Source organism: Anguilla anguilla, chromosome 11 (genome assembly GCF_013347855.1).
Source record: "Anguilla anguilla isolate fAngAng1 chromosome 11, fAngAng1.pri, whole genome shotgun sequence".
NCBI classification, from domain to species: Eukaryota; Metazoa; Chordata; class Actinopteri; order Anguilliformes; family Anguillidae; genus Anguilla; species Anguilla anguilla.
Window position 1 is genome coordinate 25376524 of NC_049211.1, and position 20341 is coordinate 25396864.

General features: G+C 40.9%; 2 protein-coding genes across 8 annotated transcripts in view; both read left to right on the forward strand.

The window, feature by feature from the left end:
- The window catches only part of LOC118207772 (immunoglobulin-like and fibronectin type III domain-containing protein 1), a 46855-nt gene extending 38001 nt beyond the window's left edge, over positions 1-8854 (forward strand). For 5 of the 7 annotated variants that reach the window (XM_035381784.1, XM_035381783.1, XM_035381785.1 and 2 more), the window contains 8 exons: positions 411-590; positions 988-1116; positions 2004-2312; positions 2632-2717; positions 3510-3702; positions 4494-4790; positions 6797-7123; positions 7644-8126. In XM_035381784.1, the coding sequence (XP_035237675.1) occupies positions 411-590; positions 988-1116; positions 2004-2312; positions 2632-2717; positions 3510-3702; positions 4494-4790; positions 6797-7123; positions 7644-7648 (1526 nt within the window). In that variant the 3' untranslated portion in view covers positions 7649-8126. Of the gene's footprint in view, positions 1-410; positions 591-987; positions 1117-2003; positions 2313-2631; positions 2718-3509; positions 3703-4493; positions 4791-6796; positions 7124-7643 lie in introns of all 7 variants that reach the window. The other 2 variants (XM_035381790.1, XM_035381788.1) reach the window with 1 other exon arrangement.
- A 741-nt stretch (positions 8855-9595) lies between these two features.
- On the forward strand, positions 9596-17144 carry LOC118207779 (uncharacterized abhydrolase domain-containing protein DDB_G0269086-like). The gene is made up of 5 exons (XM_035381808.1): positions 9596-10139; positions 11821-12308; positions 13175-13337; positions 15285-15954; positions 16322-17144. Coding segments are annotated over exons 1-5 (1599 nt in total). The 5' UTR covers positions 9596-9863; the 3' UTR covers positions 16324-17144.
- The last annotated feature ends 3197 nt before the right edge of the window (positions 17145-20341 follow it).

Genomic DNA, 20341 nt, shown 5'->3' on the forward strand with positions numbered 1-20341 from the left:
GGCGGTGTTATATTTTATATTGTACAAGGTAATGTGGCTGATAAAACATTCAAAATGGCTGGCGATTTTTAGAATCCACAAGCCACTCTGGCCAGTGAGTGAAAAAGTTGATTTCATGCCTTACCTGTAACACCAATAGGAAAATACTGTAAACATCAGTTCTTGAAGTATGCTGGCTTTGTTATAGTTTGTTTTTAAGTCAATTAAGCACATTAGTTCATCTGACTGATTAAAGGTCTATAGATTCACATGATGAAAGAACATTTATTCTTTGTGACATCCATAACCATTTCTGATGGCTTGAGAGGGATAGATATTAAAAGTGTGTCATTATTTAATCAATTAATCAATCATTATTAATAATTATTTGAAACTCCTGACATAAATGTTTTCCTTTCATCCTCCTCCAGCATACCCAGGTCCACCTGCCTCACCAAAAGTGGTCAGTGCCTTCAATGACTGTATTAATCTGACCTGGGCTGCTCCAGCCAAGACTGGAGGGTCACCCATTCTGGGCTACTATCTGGAGAAACGGAAGAGGGGCAGTAACATGTGGAGTCCCGTGAACCCTGAGGATGAGCCTATCCAAGGTCTGCTGCATTGTCCCAATGCAGTGAGCTTTCAGACACAGGGAAACATTCAGCGTACCAAAAACCACACTATAACCAAATGGCATAGCGATATTAAACTGGCAAAAATTATAAATTCATTCATTCATTCATTCATTCATTCATTTTCCCCTTACAAAATAAGTTATAAAAAGTTCCAAGTTATATTAAGAATATTGTGCAAAAAAATGGAGACAAAAATTTTTGCATCTGGTTTAAGATTTATGTTCATGATTTATTCGTTTTTACAATGTAATTATTTTACACTTTCATATGCATTCAAAAAAAAAAAACCGTTGCAACTGCTTCATTTTGTGGCTGTTGTAACAAAACTCAGCACTTAACAAGCCATGTTGTATTCCGTTCATTTTACCCCCAGATAAGAAATACACAGTGAAAGATGTCATCGTGGGAATGGCGTATGAATTCCGTGTGTCAGCGATTAATGTTTCTGGGGTGGGCGAGCCAAGCATACCATCAGATTTTGTGATTGCCAGAGACCCAAAGCGTAAGATTTTTTTTTTTTTATTAAAAAAAACATGAGAAATGTAACTGTATCATAACATCTTACAGAAACTAATTTCATGTATTCCCTGATATGAAAGATTCCATTGTATAAAAGCCTGCTGTGAGGATCCTGTAAAATGATATTTCATTTGTAGCACAGGGAAGTCCTTTAGTGGCTTTTAGTCCAGGAATGAACACATGAATTTGGTATACTTGCAGACTTTGGTTCTGAGAATTTTTTCAGTGGCACCACTTTTGACCCCTGTGTGGCCATGACACCAATCCCTTTTGTGCTGCTATGTCTTAGAAATACACCTTTCTTCATATAAAGAAAATTTACATGAATTACAATTTAGTCATATTGTTTTTGTCCAAAGCAACATTTCACATGGTAAGCAAAGCCACAAGAGCCACAGGTAGGCATAGATACAGTCATAGAAGCACCACCTCTGAATAGAGACTTTATTTAGATAGAAACATTGAGGTGTAATTTGAAAGGGTGTATATTATGATGTTTGCAGAAAACAGCCAGTGAATTTGCCTTATAAGCATAACCTTGCAAACCTCATTTAAAATATTGCACATATTGTCTGGCCTTTTAAACAGCTGAACTCAGGAGATTATTTCAATAGAAAATTCCTAGTAGAACTAATATCCCTGATATAATCATTGAATTTCATCCTAATACTACAACTCTTTGTTTTCAGTTCAATTTCAGTTAATTTGCAACACTGACTGATTTGAAGTTGAATTTACTCAGGCTGTGGTAGATGATAAGAAACATTGTTTTATTGGTACTAATAAGGCCAGTGCAGTCCTCTGGCTTACCTTGAGAAGCTGAGGCGAGTCTCAGGAGGAGGCTTCCTGACGCCAGCCATGTCATTTCAGAGCCCCCTGGCAGAGTCACCGACCTGAAGGTGACAGATTCCACCTACACCACCCTGACCCTGGCCTGGACTAAACCAACAGAGGAGAAAGGGGTCCAGGATGAGGCCAAAGGATACTTTGTGGAGATCAGGCCAGCGGAGAGCCAGGACTGGATTCGCTGCAATGCGATCCCCATAATCATGACCACCTTCACTGTGAAGAACCTTAAATCCATGGCTATATACTGGGTGAGAGTGACCGCCACAAACGACGGTGGAGATGGGGTACCCCAAGATCTGGACAACTACGTCACTGCCATGCCCCCTCCTGGTGAGAGAGGAAAATACACCTCCCTTTTCATGTCTCAGTCCTAACTAATCAGTTTTAGTTTTTAGCATTAAGTTGAACATTTGCACTGCAGGTGCTTAAAAGCCAACCCCGGAGAATGAGTTTTATTTCACGCTCCTTGTCAATGGTCTTTCTGCATTTATTCTATCAATGCCCTTTTATTTATTCTACATTTATTTCTTTGTACTAATCTCTTTTGTTATATGTTATATGTTAATGTTACGTTATATCTGGGACATGGTTAACTGTTATTATTTGCTGTTTTGAGCATGTTCCATAATAAACTGTGTCTGAATTTCAGTGAGACCAAGATTCACAGATACCAAGCTGAAGAGTTTTATGGTGGTAAGAGCAGGAAACACGGTGCGGATCAATGTCAACTTTCAGGTGAGAAGCAACAGCACTTCCATGCACACTGTCAGGACAGTGAGTAAAATATGTTTATGTTCTCACATGTTTAGGTTTTCACTGCTAACACCCTCATTTAACATTCAGAACTCTGAATATGGAACACAAGTGTATCAACAGTTAAAACATCACTTATCCAACATACAGTATAAAATATATTTATTTGATTTCATTTGGTAATTACGATCAAAGATATCAATGATCAGTTAAATCGCCAAATTTGTTGATATGCAGAGCAACCTGTTGGGTCAACGACTCACAACCATATTAAAATTAAGAAATGTATTAAGTCACAAATTATTCAATTTCTAGCCAAAAGATGAGGGTCAACTTCCTTACATCCTTTGATATTTGTGGATGGGGGAGCAGGGATAGAGAGAGAGCATTCATGTAGTCAACACAGAGCACGCTACACAATATACATTCCCCATTTTTGCACTAAGGACCAAGTGAATCGCATATACAATATTGCATATATGTGTTATCCTGAAGGAAACATAAAATTACACGTCAATAGAAATAATCCCATATAGGGTGCTTGGATGGATAGACCGTGTAACATAACAATCAACCTTGGCAGTTCCAGAGAACTTAAGTAACTGCATCCTCTGGAGAAAATATAAAGCACTGTTCAAGCTCCAGTATATATACTGTATGTTTTTAATACAAAAACACACACAAATCTATATGGAGCCATAGTCCCATAGTGGTGTGCTGTTCATACCACCAGCCCATGTGTTGACATTGAGCCGGATTCTCCATTGTCTGCAGGCCTCTCCCTGGCCAGACGTTGTTTGGCTGAAGGATAATATGTCCGTCCCTAAACGGGTCACCATTAGCAACACTGAGGGGATGTCCCAGCTTCTGATTCCCTCTTCAGAGCGCAGCGACACAGGGGTCTATACCATCATCCTCAAGAACATGGTTGGCCAGGAGACCTTCAGTGTTGAGATCAGAGTCACAGGTAATGTAAGGTCGAGTTGCCTGCTGTTAAACATTGGACAGTGAAGCAGATTTTTTTTTTTTTTTTTACACTATTCAGGGTGCAGAGGTCTATGCACAGGGGTCTAGGGGTGAAACCTTGGCCCCCAGTTGCAATTATGTTTAAAAGCATTTTTACCTCAAACACAGTCAGAGGGGTGCACTTTTTATGAGAAAATCAATGTTCAATACAACCATTCATAAAGCTCTTATTGCTGGTAGAGATTATAAAAACCAGATTATAAAATATGAACCTTGAATCACAAAAAGCTTTCTTTAAATTGCATTTAGCATAAAATTATAAACATTATAAGTATTGATTTAAAACTGTCAACAAGGCAGGGTAGGTGTGAACCATTTTAATTATCGGTCTGTGATTGTGTGCAGAATTCATAAATAGTATAACATGGTAATAGGCTTGCCATGCACCAAACTGATAGCCGCTTGGTGCATGGCAAGACAAGTACTGATTCTACCTTTGCCTTGATTATACTCATATTCCAGCTGTGCATTTCTCCTAGTTTGTATAAATCCTGTATCAGTGATAGAAAATTAATGTACTCCTTTCCCCTTCCAGATGGACTCTCATCATAGCTCCATACTTTTGATTACAGACAAACAAAAAATACACTTAGTTCTTTGAATGCAATTCAAGCATGCACTTTTTTTCTCATTGTAAATGGACAACTGTACCCGGAATATAACGGGCCACCTACCTCCTCAAAGTGAATAGGCTGTTGACTGTAGATGACCGTGTCACTGACCTGGTTGCAGATGACCCCAAGCCACCGGGTCCTGTGGAGCTGCAGGAGAACGTTCCCGGGACAGTGACGGTGGCCTGGGAGCCGTCCCCGGACGAGAAGCGCGACGACAGGCTGCACTACATGGTCTCCAAGCGGGACTCCACCAAGCAAACCTGGAACACAGTGGCTGACCGCCTCTTCAACAACAAGTTCACCGCCTGCAACATCGTGCCTGGCCACGAGTACCACTTCCGCGTGTACGCCAAGAACGACATAGGCATGTCAGAGCCCTCCGAGTCTCCCACCTGGGGAACCACCCGGATAAGAGGTTTGGCCATTCGCCTTTTTAAAAAAAAAAAGCCCTTATTTTATACCAGAAAGTATGTTCACATACGTATTGGAAATACTTTTCTCACACTGGTCAAATCTGAAAACACTCTGAAAGATCCCAGAGAATTTTCAAGGAAACATGCCTTAATACTAGAAAAAAACTTTTTAAAATTATATGAAATAAATATATTAGGTATGTTTGTGGTGAATACAATTAGAAACCTGCAGGAATTTTGTAAAAGTTCCGCCAAGTCATATGACTGATGTTCAGGTACAGACTTGTTTATACATCAACTATCTGAGATGTGAACACACCCATGTGTGAACACGCAAATTTCTATCACTCATTTAAAAACATATATATATACTATTTTCCTCCACCAATTATGACTAATCAATTTTGTCACTATCGTCCCTCCTGTGTCAATGATTTAAAAGAGCCTTTGTACATGATATCAGTTACAGCACTGTGAGACGGTGTTGCCTGATGGTATTTACCAGGATTGTGGTTAATGAAATCAGGAGTGAGGAAAGTTCACCCTGGCCATAGTGTGACCCTTGGATGCTGATCAGTCCCACAGGCTGTGCAGCTAAATGCTTAGGTGGGGAGGTATGTAAAGGCACCAGGAGCTGTTTATGCCCCACAGGGAAAAGGGAGTGAAAAGATTAATCTGTGAGATGAAGTGGGGCGATTAAACAGATCGAGGAGGCATACTTAGAGCACGCACCAGTTAACACCCAACGTCTTGTGCCATTTGATATATACAGATGATTTACTGTAAGGATGCCAAAGGCTTATTGGTTATGTGCAATTGTGAAATGAATCACCAAAACACTGCAGTGCTTCCAACAACACTTTTACATTTAGCAGATTCTCTTATCCAGAGGGAATTACGTAAATGAATTCATGAAGGTTTATGCAACAAACAGACTCAAAAATACTTGTGTAGTTTTATTAATTTGTTTTATTGAAATTAATGTCATGCACAGACAGACACAGTTGGATCACGTGAGGCCTCCAAACATTGGATTGTTTTATTGTTTATGTATGTTCCTCAGGTGCAGTTCCAGTGAAACAATTATGCTTTTAAAATCTGCTGCTTGTCATTTATCTGGATTGTCTTTCCTGGAGAAATTTAGATGAGCTGTTTTACACATATTTTCTACAGTCTGGCCTTCTGGTCCAGAGCTTCTGCTATCCTACATCCTTAATTTGGAAATAAATGTTTTTCCAGACTAAATGTGACATATCATACAAATATGCAAACAAATACAAACAGCTTAAATTCAGCCATACGTTTGATTTGTTAATTTTATTTTTAATGCTATCCTTCTAGAACAGTGAAATAAATCTCTCCCTGTCGTTTGGTTTAGTGTGATTAAATAAATGTCTGACAGCCCTTGCCCCAACCCCGTTGTTTCACTGCTGGTTTTTCTTTGCATACAAAGTCAAATGCAGGCCCATCAACATAGGGCAGAGGATATCAGCACCAAACAGAGCTACTGAGATCCATTCATTTACAAATTACCCCACTCCTTCTTCGCCCTCCAGTACCCTGTTACTCACAGCCCCTTATCAACACCGCATAGTGAATGAGTGCTCAGTAAGAGAACCATGTCAACATCACAAAGAGCAAAGGTAGTGTTACTCCGAAACATCTATCACAAAGTGAGGAAGCAAACATTGGTCCTTCGCTGAGTCACCAAATAACACCTCAAAAAAATTAAGATCTTCAGCTTTCTTTGTTCAGGTGGCATATCAGAGAATTCAAATGGAAGATAAGTGTACCCAAATCTAAGGATACTTTCTGTACTACTACATTTTTCATCTTGAACAATTTGTAAAACATTTTGAATGAAAAATGTCTTATAAATGAAGTTATTACCATCTTTGGTAGGGTACAACATGAGTGTTTCCCAAAGATTTTGAGCAAATGACCCGCAAATAAATTGTCCAGCGCTCTGACCTTTTCGCTGGATGCCGTTTTTGTCGTCCTTCCCCAGAAAAATTTGTGGTGAACACGCCCGAGTTCAGACCCTGCAACTTGGAGAGCGCGCCCGCGTTCCTGGTGCCCCTGAAGCTGCACATGGCTCCCAAGGGCTACGAGTGCTACATGAGCTGTGCGGTGACGGGGAACCCGCGGCCACACGTCACCTGGTACCACAACAACCTCAGCCTCAACACCAACACCAACTACTACATCTCCAACACCTGCGGCGTCTGCTCCATGCTCATCCTCAGGGTGGGGCCCAACGACCACGGCGAGTACTCCGTCATGGCCGAGAACTCGCTGGGGAGGGCCGAGTGCTCCACCAAACTCACCGTCCGAGGTAACCCAACCCACCCGTTTAAACGTCCAGAATATGCTCTTAACAAGACCGGCCGGCACAGTTTAACTTTCTGCCTGCAATATACAGTACTTATACAACTGGATATTTATACTACAAGCCAGACAAAGTACCTTAATCAAGGGTTACATCAGCAGTAATCTACTTGGAAAAAAATCCTGCAACAAATCTGTCCAGTTCCCTACCTGCCTAAATAAGATCCCTTCACCTCACCTAAAAATTATTATTAGCAGATTATATTACAGAATGTGCCTTGAAAAATATTTATTTGGTTGGAAGGTACACAAAGGATGGAAACTTGTATAGCTTTTGTGTCACATTTTTACACTGCTAGACACTTGCTGAAGTAAATCTGGCAAAGTATCTCGGTCAACCGTCTTAGCTGTCTGTAAGTCAGGATCCCTCAGAGCTATGTATCAATGTGGCCTCTCAGCCTTCGTTAAAAAGGAGCATTGCATATTTGTGACTTCGTTTTCTCTATCTCTTCTGTCCTTCTTTACAGAATAAGAAGCACCAAGGACATGATATCATCAGTCCCTTCACTGAGGTTTTCCCAGAATTACTGTTATTCGTTGTGTTCACATAATAGTACCATATTGTGTATATTTTTGTTTAACAAAATGGTTACAATGACTTTTTGTGTAGTAACATTTTTTAAACATTTTAACATGTTTTAAAGACTCATTATACACTGAGCTGGCAAGATCCTATTCGTACAAAAATATAGAATGGAATTTTATCAGAATTAAGGATGAAATTGCATTAAGACTAGGTTAGCCCGCACTTTCCAGCTATGTCAGACTTGTATGTAATTAAACTGGCTGAATCCAGCAGGCCAATCACTGGTAACCTAGTAACTCAGCAGCCCCCATGATCTTCAGAGAGAAGCCTTCTGGTTAGGTCATGTTTCACAGTGTTTCAATCTAAGAAGGGCCTTTCCTAAAGCACATATGCTCCAAGGGAAAAACACTGATTAAATAAAAAATGAAAATTAAACAAATTGCATATTCATATTCCCAGTTACCGTTTTCCTCCTAGAAGACCATTGGTGTGTTGTTTCCATTGTTTTCTGAATTGACGTGGTGCCAGATTCAGTTTGTGATATCTTAGTTATCAGGGGGTTTGGGACTGCATGTAAAGCACTAAGCAGCCTCTTGCACTTGCTGTGTGGCTTCAGGTCTTTGTTTGAAGATTCCTCATTTAACAAATCCCTAGTTTCTGCTTTCCACGACTTGTTCAGACCCCCTGCAGTCTCCTGATTTACAGCTTCTCTGGTGTGGACTGTGAGAGCTCTTTTTATGTGTTTGTTTCAAAGCGATGGCATTTGCACATATTACATATCGAGTTGAAATTGTGGCAAAATAAAACACTGGTACTTCTGCTTGTTTATGAATGCACACAATCATGCCAGCCATCAAGACGTTCCAATCAAAATAATGAGCATGTAATGCTGTTTTAAGCACTAATGATGGGGAGGCATAAATGGCTTTTATAAACTAGTGATTTGCATTGCTAGTGTTTGGTATAAATAGTTTTGAATGGAATGGTTCAGATGTAAAGCAAGTTTTATATTTTTTAAAAACATGCTAGTGTATACAGAGATCTAAATGTATCTTCTGTTTAAGTTCAGGAATGAATTGTGTATGAGTGTATTTGTTTAATAATAAACTGTAATTTATTCAATATAATAAATGAAGAATTAATTAAAAGCAATCCTGAGTATTTGATACAGTTCTTGACATGGTTGCACTCACTGTCTGAGTTTAAAGTCATACAAAACTAATCAAAACAAATGCAACTATCATTAGTGTCACAAAATAATAGCTCTAACGTGTAAGAAAAGGCCTTCATCCAATAATCATTCTGAAAGTTATAAGTAACAGGAGGACAAAAATAAAATAATTCCGAAACGTTCATATACTGTGTATGGGAACATACAAACGTACTATTCAAACATTTGCTTATTTTGTATTGGATATTTGAGTGATCTTAAGATTGAACCACTGAATGGCTCTCGAAGAAAGAATTACATTACACTGTCGGAATATATAAGACAATAAAATTTAAACAACAATGATATATCATAACGTAATTCACAATCACATACCTTATGGAATATGTTTAATCTATCGTTCCTTAGTACTCTAATGACTATCATTTATCACGGTAATTATGTTAATTGGATCATTAGATAACAGGCATCTCTGCAATGAATTTGGCTTCAACTAACTGTAATAGTTTCAAAGGTTTTTTATATTGAGAAATTACGCAAAACCGGGATGGCGCGTGGCCATCTCAACTGAGTAGGGTGTAAAGAAGAGAAAAAAAGGGGGGAGGGGGCTCGGGGGGTTCTGAGTTATACACCTCACTAGCGCACGTGTGACTTTTTCATTAGATAACCGCACACATGGTGCAACGAGACTAGCCACTCACAGCCTTGGAACGCCCTTCCATGCTGGCTTCTCTTCCTGCAACGGGGTCTCTCCACCACGCCTTTTTCCTTATTTGCCTGTAGACCACCCCCTCGCCACTCAAGCAGTTTTTCGATACTTTTTGATGTCCTATGAATGAACACATTTAGTAGCGCAAGAGCGTAGAATCAACAAAAAAGAAGCCAAATACTCCGCGATAACGTCTGCGCTCTTGCTACTATTTTAGCCCATCGCGCCGGAGAGCATTTTTTCTTCTCTTCCTTTCTGCATTCAGAATACACGACTTTAAAATGACAGCACGGCATCGAAAAGGGAAAAGCAACCACAAATTCGATGAGAACTCTTTTAAACACGAAGCGTTGGAAGCAGAGTCACGAGGAGGAAATCACTATGCATTATTGTTTATTTTATTCCTAATGATCGTGATCGGAGGGGCAACTGTCGCCTGGTTCTGCCTCCAACAGCACCAGACCATAACCTACTTGGCCGACAACCTCATGGGGGTACAAATGAAAATGGTGAAGCTCCAGACGTTCCAAGAAGAAATGCGAAAGACAAACGAAAAGGTAATCACGTCTAGATATTTAATTACCAATCTGAGCATTCCTTTCTGAGAACAAAGAGTCCTGTCTGCTCTATAAGTACGAAATTCCTTGAGTCTAAACGTGTATGTTAGCACGGTTTTTCAGTGTGCAGTGTTTTAAAAAAAGTTACTTTCTACAAATTTAATTTAATTTTATGTACCAGTACAAACTTATTTGGATCTGCTTTCACCAGTAATAGCCGGTTTGGGTATTAACACATTTCCTAATGCAAGGAACGCACATACTCATATACAAACTTTGCGCAACTCACAGATAGTCATCGTGTCCCATTATCCATAGTCTTTGAACAATCGAATGGTACCCCTTTCTCAACTTTTTGTTCCATGCCATTTCCAGTAGCAGGTAGTTGTAAGTTCATTATTTTGCTGACGGTCGCCCACCAATATCGTATTTCATACTGCCACGCTCTCCAGTGAAGTGAGTCCCAGATGATGCTATTTCTATCCACTTGTTAAGGTGAAGTAGCACGCAGCTGCTGGGACACGTACTATATTTATAACACGGAACGATCACGCACAGAGCAAGTCTACAACCTGATATAATCTCTTTTTCTACACGCAAATGTAACTACTGTATGTATGTGCCCATATCCAATGCTCCATGCGTTGGAACTTGGAACACAATGTACAAAGTAGCACAGTTGGTAATTGCTATTTATTTACGGTTCCAGCTGAAAGGTATTTGCTTGCTCAGAACTATAAACCATTCAGGTGTGAATATTTTCCACAAGTGAGTGTATGGTAAGATGTTTGTACTTAATTTTGTGTCTTATGTATCAGTCCTGTTGCTTTCGCAATTATATTGTGTTGTCAGGGGTTTTGTTGTGGTCAGTTTGCAGCAACCGTATTATGCAAATGCTTTCAGTGATAATTGTAAGGTTTTGTAAAGTGGTTGTAAACTCGAGTCAGATGTGGAGGAAACATGCCTGTTTTTTTAGTCCCACGAAGCACCTACAGATAGACAGCACCACAAAATAAAAAACAAAATTATGCAAGGCACACAGTTTCTTTGCTTGTCTTATTGAAATATTTAGCAAAATAAGTTCCGGCCAGCTTCCTCCATGCCTAGTGCAGTTTAGAATATTTGAATATGGCAAAACAAAGCAGCATTTATGTTGATGTTCTTGTTCTCCTGTCTGCCTTTCTACCCACATACTACCTCATTTTTCTTCTGCCACGTTGCTATTTCCTCCCTTTCAGGCTATTACCTCAGGCTGAATGACATTTCTGCCACTCTCTGAATACCTCCAGTAGCCATGTGCACTAACCCAGTGGCAGCGTAGTGTATTGTTAATGGAACTGGGCTTGTGTCTGAGGTTGTAGGTTTTAATTCCCCTGGATGGGGTTACCATTGTATCCTTGTGCAAGGTACTGCACATGAGAACTGAGTGAGTTAATATTCAGCTGTTTAAGTGGTTTGTGTGCAAAATGTAAGCTGTGTAAGTGCCTCTGGATGTGAACATCTCCTAAAAATGGCTAAATTATGAATCTCAAATAATCATACATTTTATTTTCAGAGCACCTTGCATGTGCCACTGCAGCCCATTTCAAAGCTTTAACAGAAACGGATAAGGAAAACCAGATGTAATCGTCAGAAAGATGTAATGTAAAGTGTAACCATTTTTTCTGACCTCGCTGCCCAGCTCCACAGCTCAGAGGGGTTCGAGCACAGGCTGCATGCGCTTGAGGAGGCTTACGTGCAGGCCCAGAAGCAGGTGGGCGTGGCCTTGGCCACGGCCGAGCAGTTGAAGACCTCGGACCTCCCCGCCCAGGTGCTGTCGCTGCACACTGAGATGAAGGCCCGGCTGGAGGAGGTCCAGCAGTCGGCCGTCTCCACAGAGCAGCTGGCCCTCCTGCAGGGGGCGCTGCGGAGCCGCAGCGAGGAGTTCGAGGCCTTCCAGGCGGACGTGGCGGCGCTGGGCGGGGCCAATGCTGACCTGACCGTCACCGTGGAGGGGCTCTCCGGTGGGCTGGCCACCGCCGAATCTAAGCTGGAGGAGCAAGCTGGCCGGGTGGGCGCCCTGGCCTCGCAGCTGGAAGGCCAGATCGTAGACCTGTTGAGCCTGAGGGAGGCCCTGGCCCTTCACAAGGCCCAGCTCGAGGCCAGCTCACAGGAGATTGTGGTTGTGAGGTAAGCATCTCCCACAGTTAGCTAACACATGCTTTTTTCTTTTCATTGCATATTACCTTTCAGAACCTCTAAGATGTAGGAATGTTGAGGTTTTGGTGACCAAACTAGCAACAATGGAAGTAATGGGAAAAGTAACTCTGTAATGTGCCATCATATACTCTGGAATATAACAGCTCTTTATTATGTTATAAGTGTGTGAATATGCCAAGAGGCATAGACGGGAAAATAATGTGACATGGATAAAATGCCTGTGATGTCATTTTTTTTATACAAAGCAGAGTGGAGCTCCACCAATCATGGAGTATGTTGGCAATAACCAGCACAAGAATGCCAGTAGTGATGGTTGGGTACTTTCTGACTGTGCATCTGGGATCCTTTTGGGCATTGCCACATAGGAGCCAGAAAGTATCCATTGTCAGTGTTGTTCTGTTAGTTGTTACCAACATGCTCCACGATTGGTGCTCCATTTTTACTTCCTACAGGTAATGGCATCATAGCCATCCTTTCCCAATTACGTTATCTGCAGATCTGTACAGGAAGTGCATTAATGACTAGCAAATCCTATGTCTTGCAGAATTTGCCCTGGATACATTTTTTTTTTTTTGATTAAAAAAAAAAAAAAAATCGATACACCCCCTCTTGGCTCTTGCAAATACATCACAGCTGAGATTAAGATATGGTAGTAACAGTATGAAACTTATTAGGCTGAATGTCTCGATGAAAATGCCATTACCACAGGGGGGCCAGGCTTTTCAAACTTCACCATATGTTCTTGATTAATATTGCCGGCTCAGAGGGTGCTCTGCTTTGTTTAGCCTTTGTGACTAATGAGGTGCGACCTCTGACCTTTGCCATCTCTCTGTCAGAGAGCTTCTGGAGGTGGGAGAGGCCCAGAAGGCCCAACTGGTGACTGTGGAGGAGCAGCTCAGTTCGGTTCGACACAGCCTGGAAGAGCAAAATATGGTGGCCCAGTCCCTGCATTCAGAGCTGAAAGCACAGCTCCATGCTATCCAGAGCCAGGTCAAGCAGGTAAGGAATCTGCCAAATACTGCCACAGGGCTCTGGAAAATGTTACCAGACCATTTGAAGACTCATTTCAGATTTAATCTTCACTCTAAAACCATGCCTTGCAGAGGATTTGTATAGTCTAAATAGCTTTGTTTTCATGAAAAAAATACCCTCAAAACAAATATGTTGCAAAATTCATTGTTGTGGTGATATGACTGTGGTGTGCAATTTATTATTCTGAACTACTGGTTGCAGGAGGTGGGCATGTTTACCTTCTTGCTTTTATTAAAGGAGGACTTGGAGGAAAGTGAAATAAAGATTTACCGTATCATGAAGTTGCAATAGTTACTTTCACTGAACTGCAAAGTTGTATTCTGGGTTCTGGATTTGAAAGGAAGCATTGAGCACAAGCAAAAACTGAAAGTGGAAAACATTTTTCAAATCACATCAAACATCACAATTTGTTTGAATCCATATTGTGTCATGCAAAAGAATCTGTTATAGGAACACACTAACTTTTCTCTTTTTTATTTAATTTCTCCTATTTTATTTTACTTGTATAAGCAATGAAATGACATGTTTGTCAAAATGTAGTTTGCAGCGGCCTGTTGTTGCCTGTAAAGCTCAGCTGTGATATGAGAATGTCTCAACTGATCAATGCTATCAACTACAAACAAACTCTGAGATATCATAGATGAATGACCCTTGTATCAGAGCAACTGTGGAATGCTTTAGCTGTATGATCAGCCTTTAAGGAGAGTCCTGTATTTTTCACCTATATTTGTGTAATTATGGCTGCCGTGAATAGAGAATGCTAAGAATGGAGATGCCCTTATGCACAATTACCATGCATCACTTTTCAAAAGGTTTGCCTATTGTCTCCCCCCAGTATGACTTGAGATTGTTATTCCCCAGCATTCCATTCTCCGATGTGCCAGATGTGATAGAATCAAGCCTCCTTGCTCCTTGATAGATCCAACCCCCAAGTGCCTCCTTTACATAAAATTTACATAAGGGAAGTGCTTTGAATTTAACAGGTGTAGGGAAAATGGTGACCCTTCAGTGAAGACTAGCTTTACCTATAAACAAATCTGCACAGTTGAACGAGAAAAGGAGAGTATAAACAACTGCTATGCAACTAAGAAGAGCAGACTTGGAGGTGAGGAATCTGAGGAATTTAAGGACAGAGATTAAATCCATAGGAGTGGTTGTCCCTCTGTGAAGCGCAAAGTACCTCTGGATTGGCCAGAACTCCTTGTGTTCAGATTACAGACTTGCTGTAATATCAGATTGTTATGCAGAGTCCAGTGTGTGTGATATGACAGGAGACTAAATGGCACTAGCAGAAACTACATTGATCGCTAACAGAGCAGCACCCAGGAAAGACCTTGTGCATTTATATTCAAGTCAAATAGGTTAGTGAATGTGACATTCTACGTGTTCCTGTCTGCACCTATACCCTTATTCTTGGAGTTTATGTGACATGTACAAACATGTATCGTACCATGATTGTCTTGCTTCTCTGCTTTGGAGCTTCTGCCATGTGACTTCTTTTAAACGTCTCTTCCTTCAGAAATAGTAGTTCTTCCTCATTTATGAAAACACTCTTTGCTTATGAAGACTGACTTCTCTGTAGTCATGTAAAAGAAAAACAGCACCATGCTCTATGCGAGGTGACTGGATGCCTAGTTTTTTAAATTGTATATTTTGTATAGCATTAAATGGAAATGAGATGTTCATATGGAAATTAGATGTGTGTGTATGCATGGTCAGGTTATAAATGTAGTACTGGCTATTACTGTTATGTTGCCACTATGCAAGCAATCACCAAGACCGATTCCATCCAAATTCCGATAATACACCAATAGCATTTCTTTTCTTGCCACAAGAGCAGGTTCAGTAACAGTTTTCTCTCTCTGTCTCACGCTGTGTCTGGTCTGGCTCACCTGGGTGCTCTTCATCTTTCAGTTTGAGGGCTCTCAGACTGAGGAGGCACAAGCAGAAGAACATGGGGAGCAGGCTGCTCCTGCTTTGGAGGAGGTGGCATGGAATGAGCCAGTTCAGGAAGAGGAGCAGGTAACAGCTCCTGTCCCAGAAGAGGTACCATCAGAGCAGGCTGTGGAGGAGCTGTTAGCACCTGTGCTGGAGGAGGTACCATCGGAACAGCCACTGGATGAGGAGGTGACTGCTCCTGTGCCGGAGGAGGTGCCATCGGAAGAGCCAGTGGAGGAGGAGGAACTGGCTGCTCCTGTACCAGAGGAGGTGCCATCAGAACAACTGATGGAGGAAGAAGAGCTCCCTGCCTCTGTGCCCGAGGAGGCTCCTGAGGAGCAGCTTGTGGAGGAGGAGGCACAGGCAGCTGCTGACCCCGAGGAGGTCCCTCAGAGTGAGGAGGAACCTGCTCAACAGGGGCAAGAGGAGCAGACTTTGCCAATTGAGGAGGAGGTGGGTTTGAGTGAGGAAGACCTTGTAGACTCCAGAGGAGCACCAGAGGAGGTGCAGGAGGAGGTACAAGAGGAGTTAGCAGAGCAGGGAGATGACACACTGGAGGAAGAGGAACAGCTAGTTGAGGAGGCCCAGATCATTGAAGAGGCTATGGAGCAGACAGAAGAAGGAGATGCTTTCTTGGAACAAGAATGTAAGTGTGCTATCCAGTAGGGATGAGAATCTCAGAGTAACTGACAAGACAATATTATCACAATACGCTGCCCACAATACAATAGCACCACGATACAGGGGATGCTGCAATATGTGATATATTGCAAGACAGTCATCTATAATACATCACAATATCTGTGTAACTGAAAAAACCCAACAAAGGTAAAATAATTTTTCCAAAAGCAGGAGTCAATCATATGCTTAATTCACTTCACAGCAATTAAATACAACTGCTGTGTAACAGATCAGTAAAACACTTGTAAATGTATAAAAGAAAAAACTCAAAATTGATCATGAGATATGTGATGAATCTGATTCTGATGAGTTGGATTTATTTTCTTTTCCAGAGAATAAGATGCTAATGTGAAGACAACTCAGTCTTCCTCAACTCCTCCAACCCTCCCAAGTCATTGGAAAGAATGGACTTAAATTAAGAGACAAGCAGGAAGCCGTTGCTTAGTTGAGGTATCTTTTTTGTTTCTTTGGAAAGGGAAAGCCAGTCACACTAACTCACACTTCCGTGTTCTGTCTGTGCAAATTTTACCTCAGCTGAAGGGAGTTTGGATTCCAGAGCACACAGGCAAGCTAAGGGGACAAATTCAGGACTCTTCATGGTACCGTTAACCTCAGAAGCCTTAAACCATTCTAATAAACCAGTTGTCTTTACACATTTTTCCCCATAAATCAAAATGGCTATATTGTTTTGTTTGTTTTTTGGAGGGGAAAACTTTACTCACCATGGCAGCAGCTGCTCACGGGGCATATCAGTTTAACAGGACAACAAAGTGGGCACAGAGCCAGAATAAAAATGCTCACTTTTTTTCCTATCTGACGAGAATCTCTTCATTAAAACTTGCATTAAATTGTGGGAAAATGGCATGAAAGACCGGAATATCTAATGTGTGCATTTAGGGTGTTTAAAATGTACATGAAATGGGTTAAGCAATTGGCCCATATCAAAAAGGGGCTACATCTGTGAATTTCTGACACTTTCTTATGATCATCCGCTGGGCAAGTGTGATGATTTAAGATCATTTTTATTCCTTTTTTATTTTCTCTGTAGTAAGACAAACTGCACTGTAACTGCCGGGCATGGGCAAAGTCTCAGCCTAACATACACCTCAGATCTCAGAGTTTTAAATAAACTACGGTTCCTCCCTTTTTTGTACACTTCCTTGTACAGCTCCTTCTTTCTTTTCCTTGTGTTGGACAATTTGATGTGTGTACATTGTTGACCCAACATATGAACGACAGAGAATGGGTTTTCATGTGCAAGGAGAGTTGTTTATATTTTATATAACTGGTCTATATATTTTTCACATTTTTAAAAATGCGGTTTTCTTGATTTAAAGGGATAGTTCACTTTCTGATCATAATACCTTGCAAGTTTCACTGTTTTCAATTGACCCAGACCTTTTTCATGTGCAATGAAGGATATTAAGATACTTGCAAAAGTTTCTGAAAAACTGGCTTTGAATTTCTGGTAAAGGACATTCAGGGGTTTGTGCACAAAGTACACTTCAGGTAACTCCAAAGCAGCTTTTACTGTGAAGTTGTGCGCATATGAATATGTTAATTTCATTCCATTTATTCACGATTAGACACATCAGTATTATATTGTGCTTTCCTTAGATGTAGTGGTCTCAGGTTGTAGTTGGCATAGGACAATAAGATTTAACAATGTTTTAAAGAATAATAGGGTAACATACAATTACAACTTATGTACATGCTGCCTTGGAGTAACTTGAAGTGTATTTTCTTGCTTTAGGCTAGAAAACCTTACATCCACCATCAGCGATTATATGGCACCAGGTCATCATAAACCTCTGTAAACATCTAAAATATCCTTCATCACACACAGAAACTAGCCAATCAAGAACAAACACTAAAACGGTAATATCAAAAAGGTCTAGAAAGGGAACTGTTTCTCACCAAATCTCTGGGATTGCAAAGGTGGAGCCAGACCTCACCCAATAGTGTCCCGTGGTGCATACTGTTGTTGAGGTGACATCTTCCTGTTCATTATAAATTAGCCATTCGTGAGATTGGTCCTGCTTTGGTTATACATGAACTCACCTATTAAAAAAGGGCAGAAGCAACATTCAAGTCTGACCTTTTCAAAATATTCGCCGAGGAATACGGCGAAGCTCAAGCAGATTTACGTACACACAAGCACGCACTCGTAAGTACTGTAGGTTGGTTTGAAAAACAGTAAAAATGTCAGTCCTGTTGCATTTTGTCCTCTGAATGCTACGTCTCGGTAACTGTGTAAAGATGAGTATCTGGGCGCCAGCCGGAGGTCTCGAAAGGTCTGCCCCACACGGCCGTGTCCATGCTTCCCCATTTAGCCGGAAGATTAGCCCCTCTCTCCCCTTGGCCTTCCAGTCCTTTGTACTGAAGAGATTTAGCCACAGTGGCACAGACTGTGTCACCCCATCTCCTCTCTGGCTTTTCATAAAACTTTCAAACTTTTATAACCGCTATGCAAGTTCAAATTAACCGCATGCAGTGATGTGTAGGCATGGACTCCCTAGTGCTTCATCCCTATATCCCTGGTGACTGTGGACCCCCTTTCCTTCATCTTGTCAGGGAAGCTACTGCCATCCTGGTCCATCATTACATATTTCATATATTTGAGTTTATTGGATTGTTGAATTAACCCTGTGGTTGTGGTTATATTATTGCAGGGTTATATTATTACGCCTAGCTCAGTAAATTGATTAACATTTGACACCATTATCCAACCCTCACTATGCACTGCATATATGTATCCCAATCATGGTGTCTCATTATGGATCTGTCAGTAGCGAACAAAGAAGAAGGAAAATAGTCGCCTAGTGGTTTGAGGAGAATGACACCAAAATTATCCATATGTCATGGCCTCAGTCACCAGATCTAATCATTTATGTGATGAGAAATGCCTGAGAACATTTCCCACCGCCTGCAACTCCATGCGAGCCGATTGACTTTCTCATGGAGCAGGGGTGTAGTATTCCTTTCAGCTATGTCATTGTGCATACTGGTTGTTCTGACTGTACTTGGCGGGCCAGGATCCTATCCTTGTTCAATGCATGTAATATGACACGTGTAACTGTTTAGTACGTGGTTTCATGAATTCTTCCTAATCGGAAATTCAAAAATACAGAATTTTTGGAATGAGAGTGAAGAAGATTTTGTTTAATTTTTTTTTGTCTGTTAGTTTTTTTGTTTTGCTGAAGACCCCCAAGGGCCTCTTGACTACAGCCCCTGTTTGGTAGCCTGTTTAAATGTTATGTAATTGATGATGTAGGGAGACCCTGATGGGCATGTGCATATACCACTGCAAGATGGGGATAGAGACCACTGGTGTATCCAGCAGAGTTGAGGCCGATTCCATTTAAGTTCAGTTCAGGAATTGAAATTCTATTCATTCATTGTGAATTTCTCGTAGAGCATTATGAGCCTTTTCAATTAAATTCAAATTTCCTCAATTGACTGAACTGAAATGGAATCTAACCCCGGTTTGCAGTACTTGTCCTTTTTGGGTGAAGCACATATTGTGAGGTTTTTGCTGGACGCAGACGAGTAAGAGTTAACGCCTTTTAATTACGCAGAGCATGCCAATGTTGTGAAGTACGCCACTCTGCTAAATCCCCTGAATGACGTGCTGAAATGCTCAACGTGTCTGAAGATAGGAGTTGTAGTGTAGGCTTGTGTTTGTCAGGTCTCCCCCCCCCCCCCCCCGCCCATCAAGCCAACACCACTATAACCAAATGTATGTGTGACTGGCAATATTATTATTTTTTATATCAGCTACCAATAGAGCCTATGATGTCATCAAAAAAGAAATGTAATACCTAAAATTGTTCAAATTTTATATGCCATTCCAAGAGAGAAATGCTTTTCATTTATATTGGATAGAGATCAAGAGGGCAACGATGCCTTTTGAGGCCAGGCAGATAGATTATTGTTTGACATGTATGCAAGAACCAACCAACTGCCAGACCTGAATCAATTTTTAGTGTATATTTCTGATTAAATGGAGATTGATTGGTTTTGAAAAGGAATTGATGTGTTCTTCATGATTTGTAAAGTTTTTGTTAATTTTTTTATTTTTTATTTTTACTGTGTGCTACTCTTTGTCACAATATTATTGTATCCTCCTACGTTCTTTCTGAATGTGTCCAAAAGAAATGACAGGTCATACCAAGGGCATGGCCAGTACAGAACGCACCCGCGTCATGCATTCTTATATTGTGCCTGTCGGAGTCCAGGCTTTGAATGACACTGCTTGTTGGCTGTTCAGATTTTAAGCTAAATTAGAGTCAGTGACGCCTCCTGCAGCTGAAGGGGAGATTTTCTGGCAGCTTTCTGATTGCCTGTCTGGC

Excerpts from the sequence above, each read along its gene's own strand:
- LOC118207779 (XM_035381808.1), top strand. The coding sequence starts at position 9,864 with ATGACAGCACGGCATCGAAAAGGGAAAAGCAACCACAAATTCGATGAG. Across the intron at positions 12,309-13,174 it reads CAGGAGATTGTGGTTGTGAG|AGAGCTTCTGGAGGTGGGAG; the intron begins GTAAGCATCTCC and ends TCTCTCTGTCAG. Across the intron at positions 13,338-15,284 it reads TCCAGAGCCAGGTCAAGCAG|TTTGAGGGCTCTCAGACTGA; the intron begins GTAAGGAATCTG and ends TTCATCTTTCAG.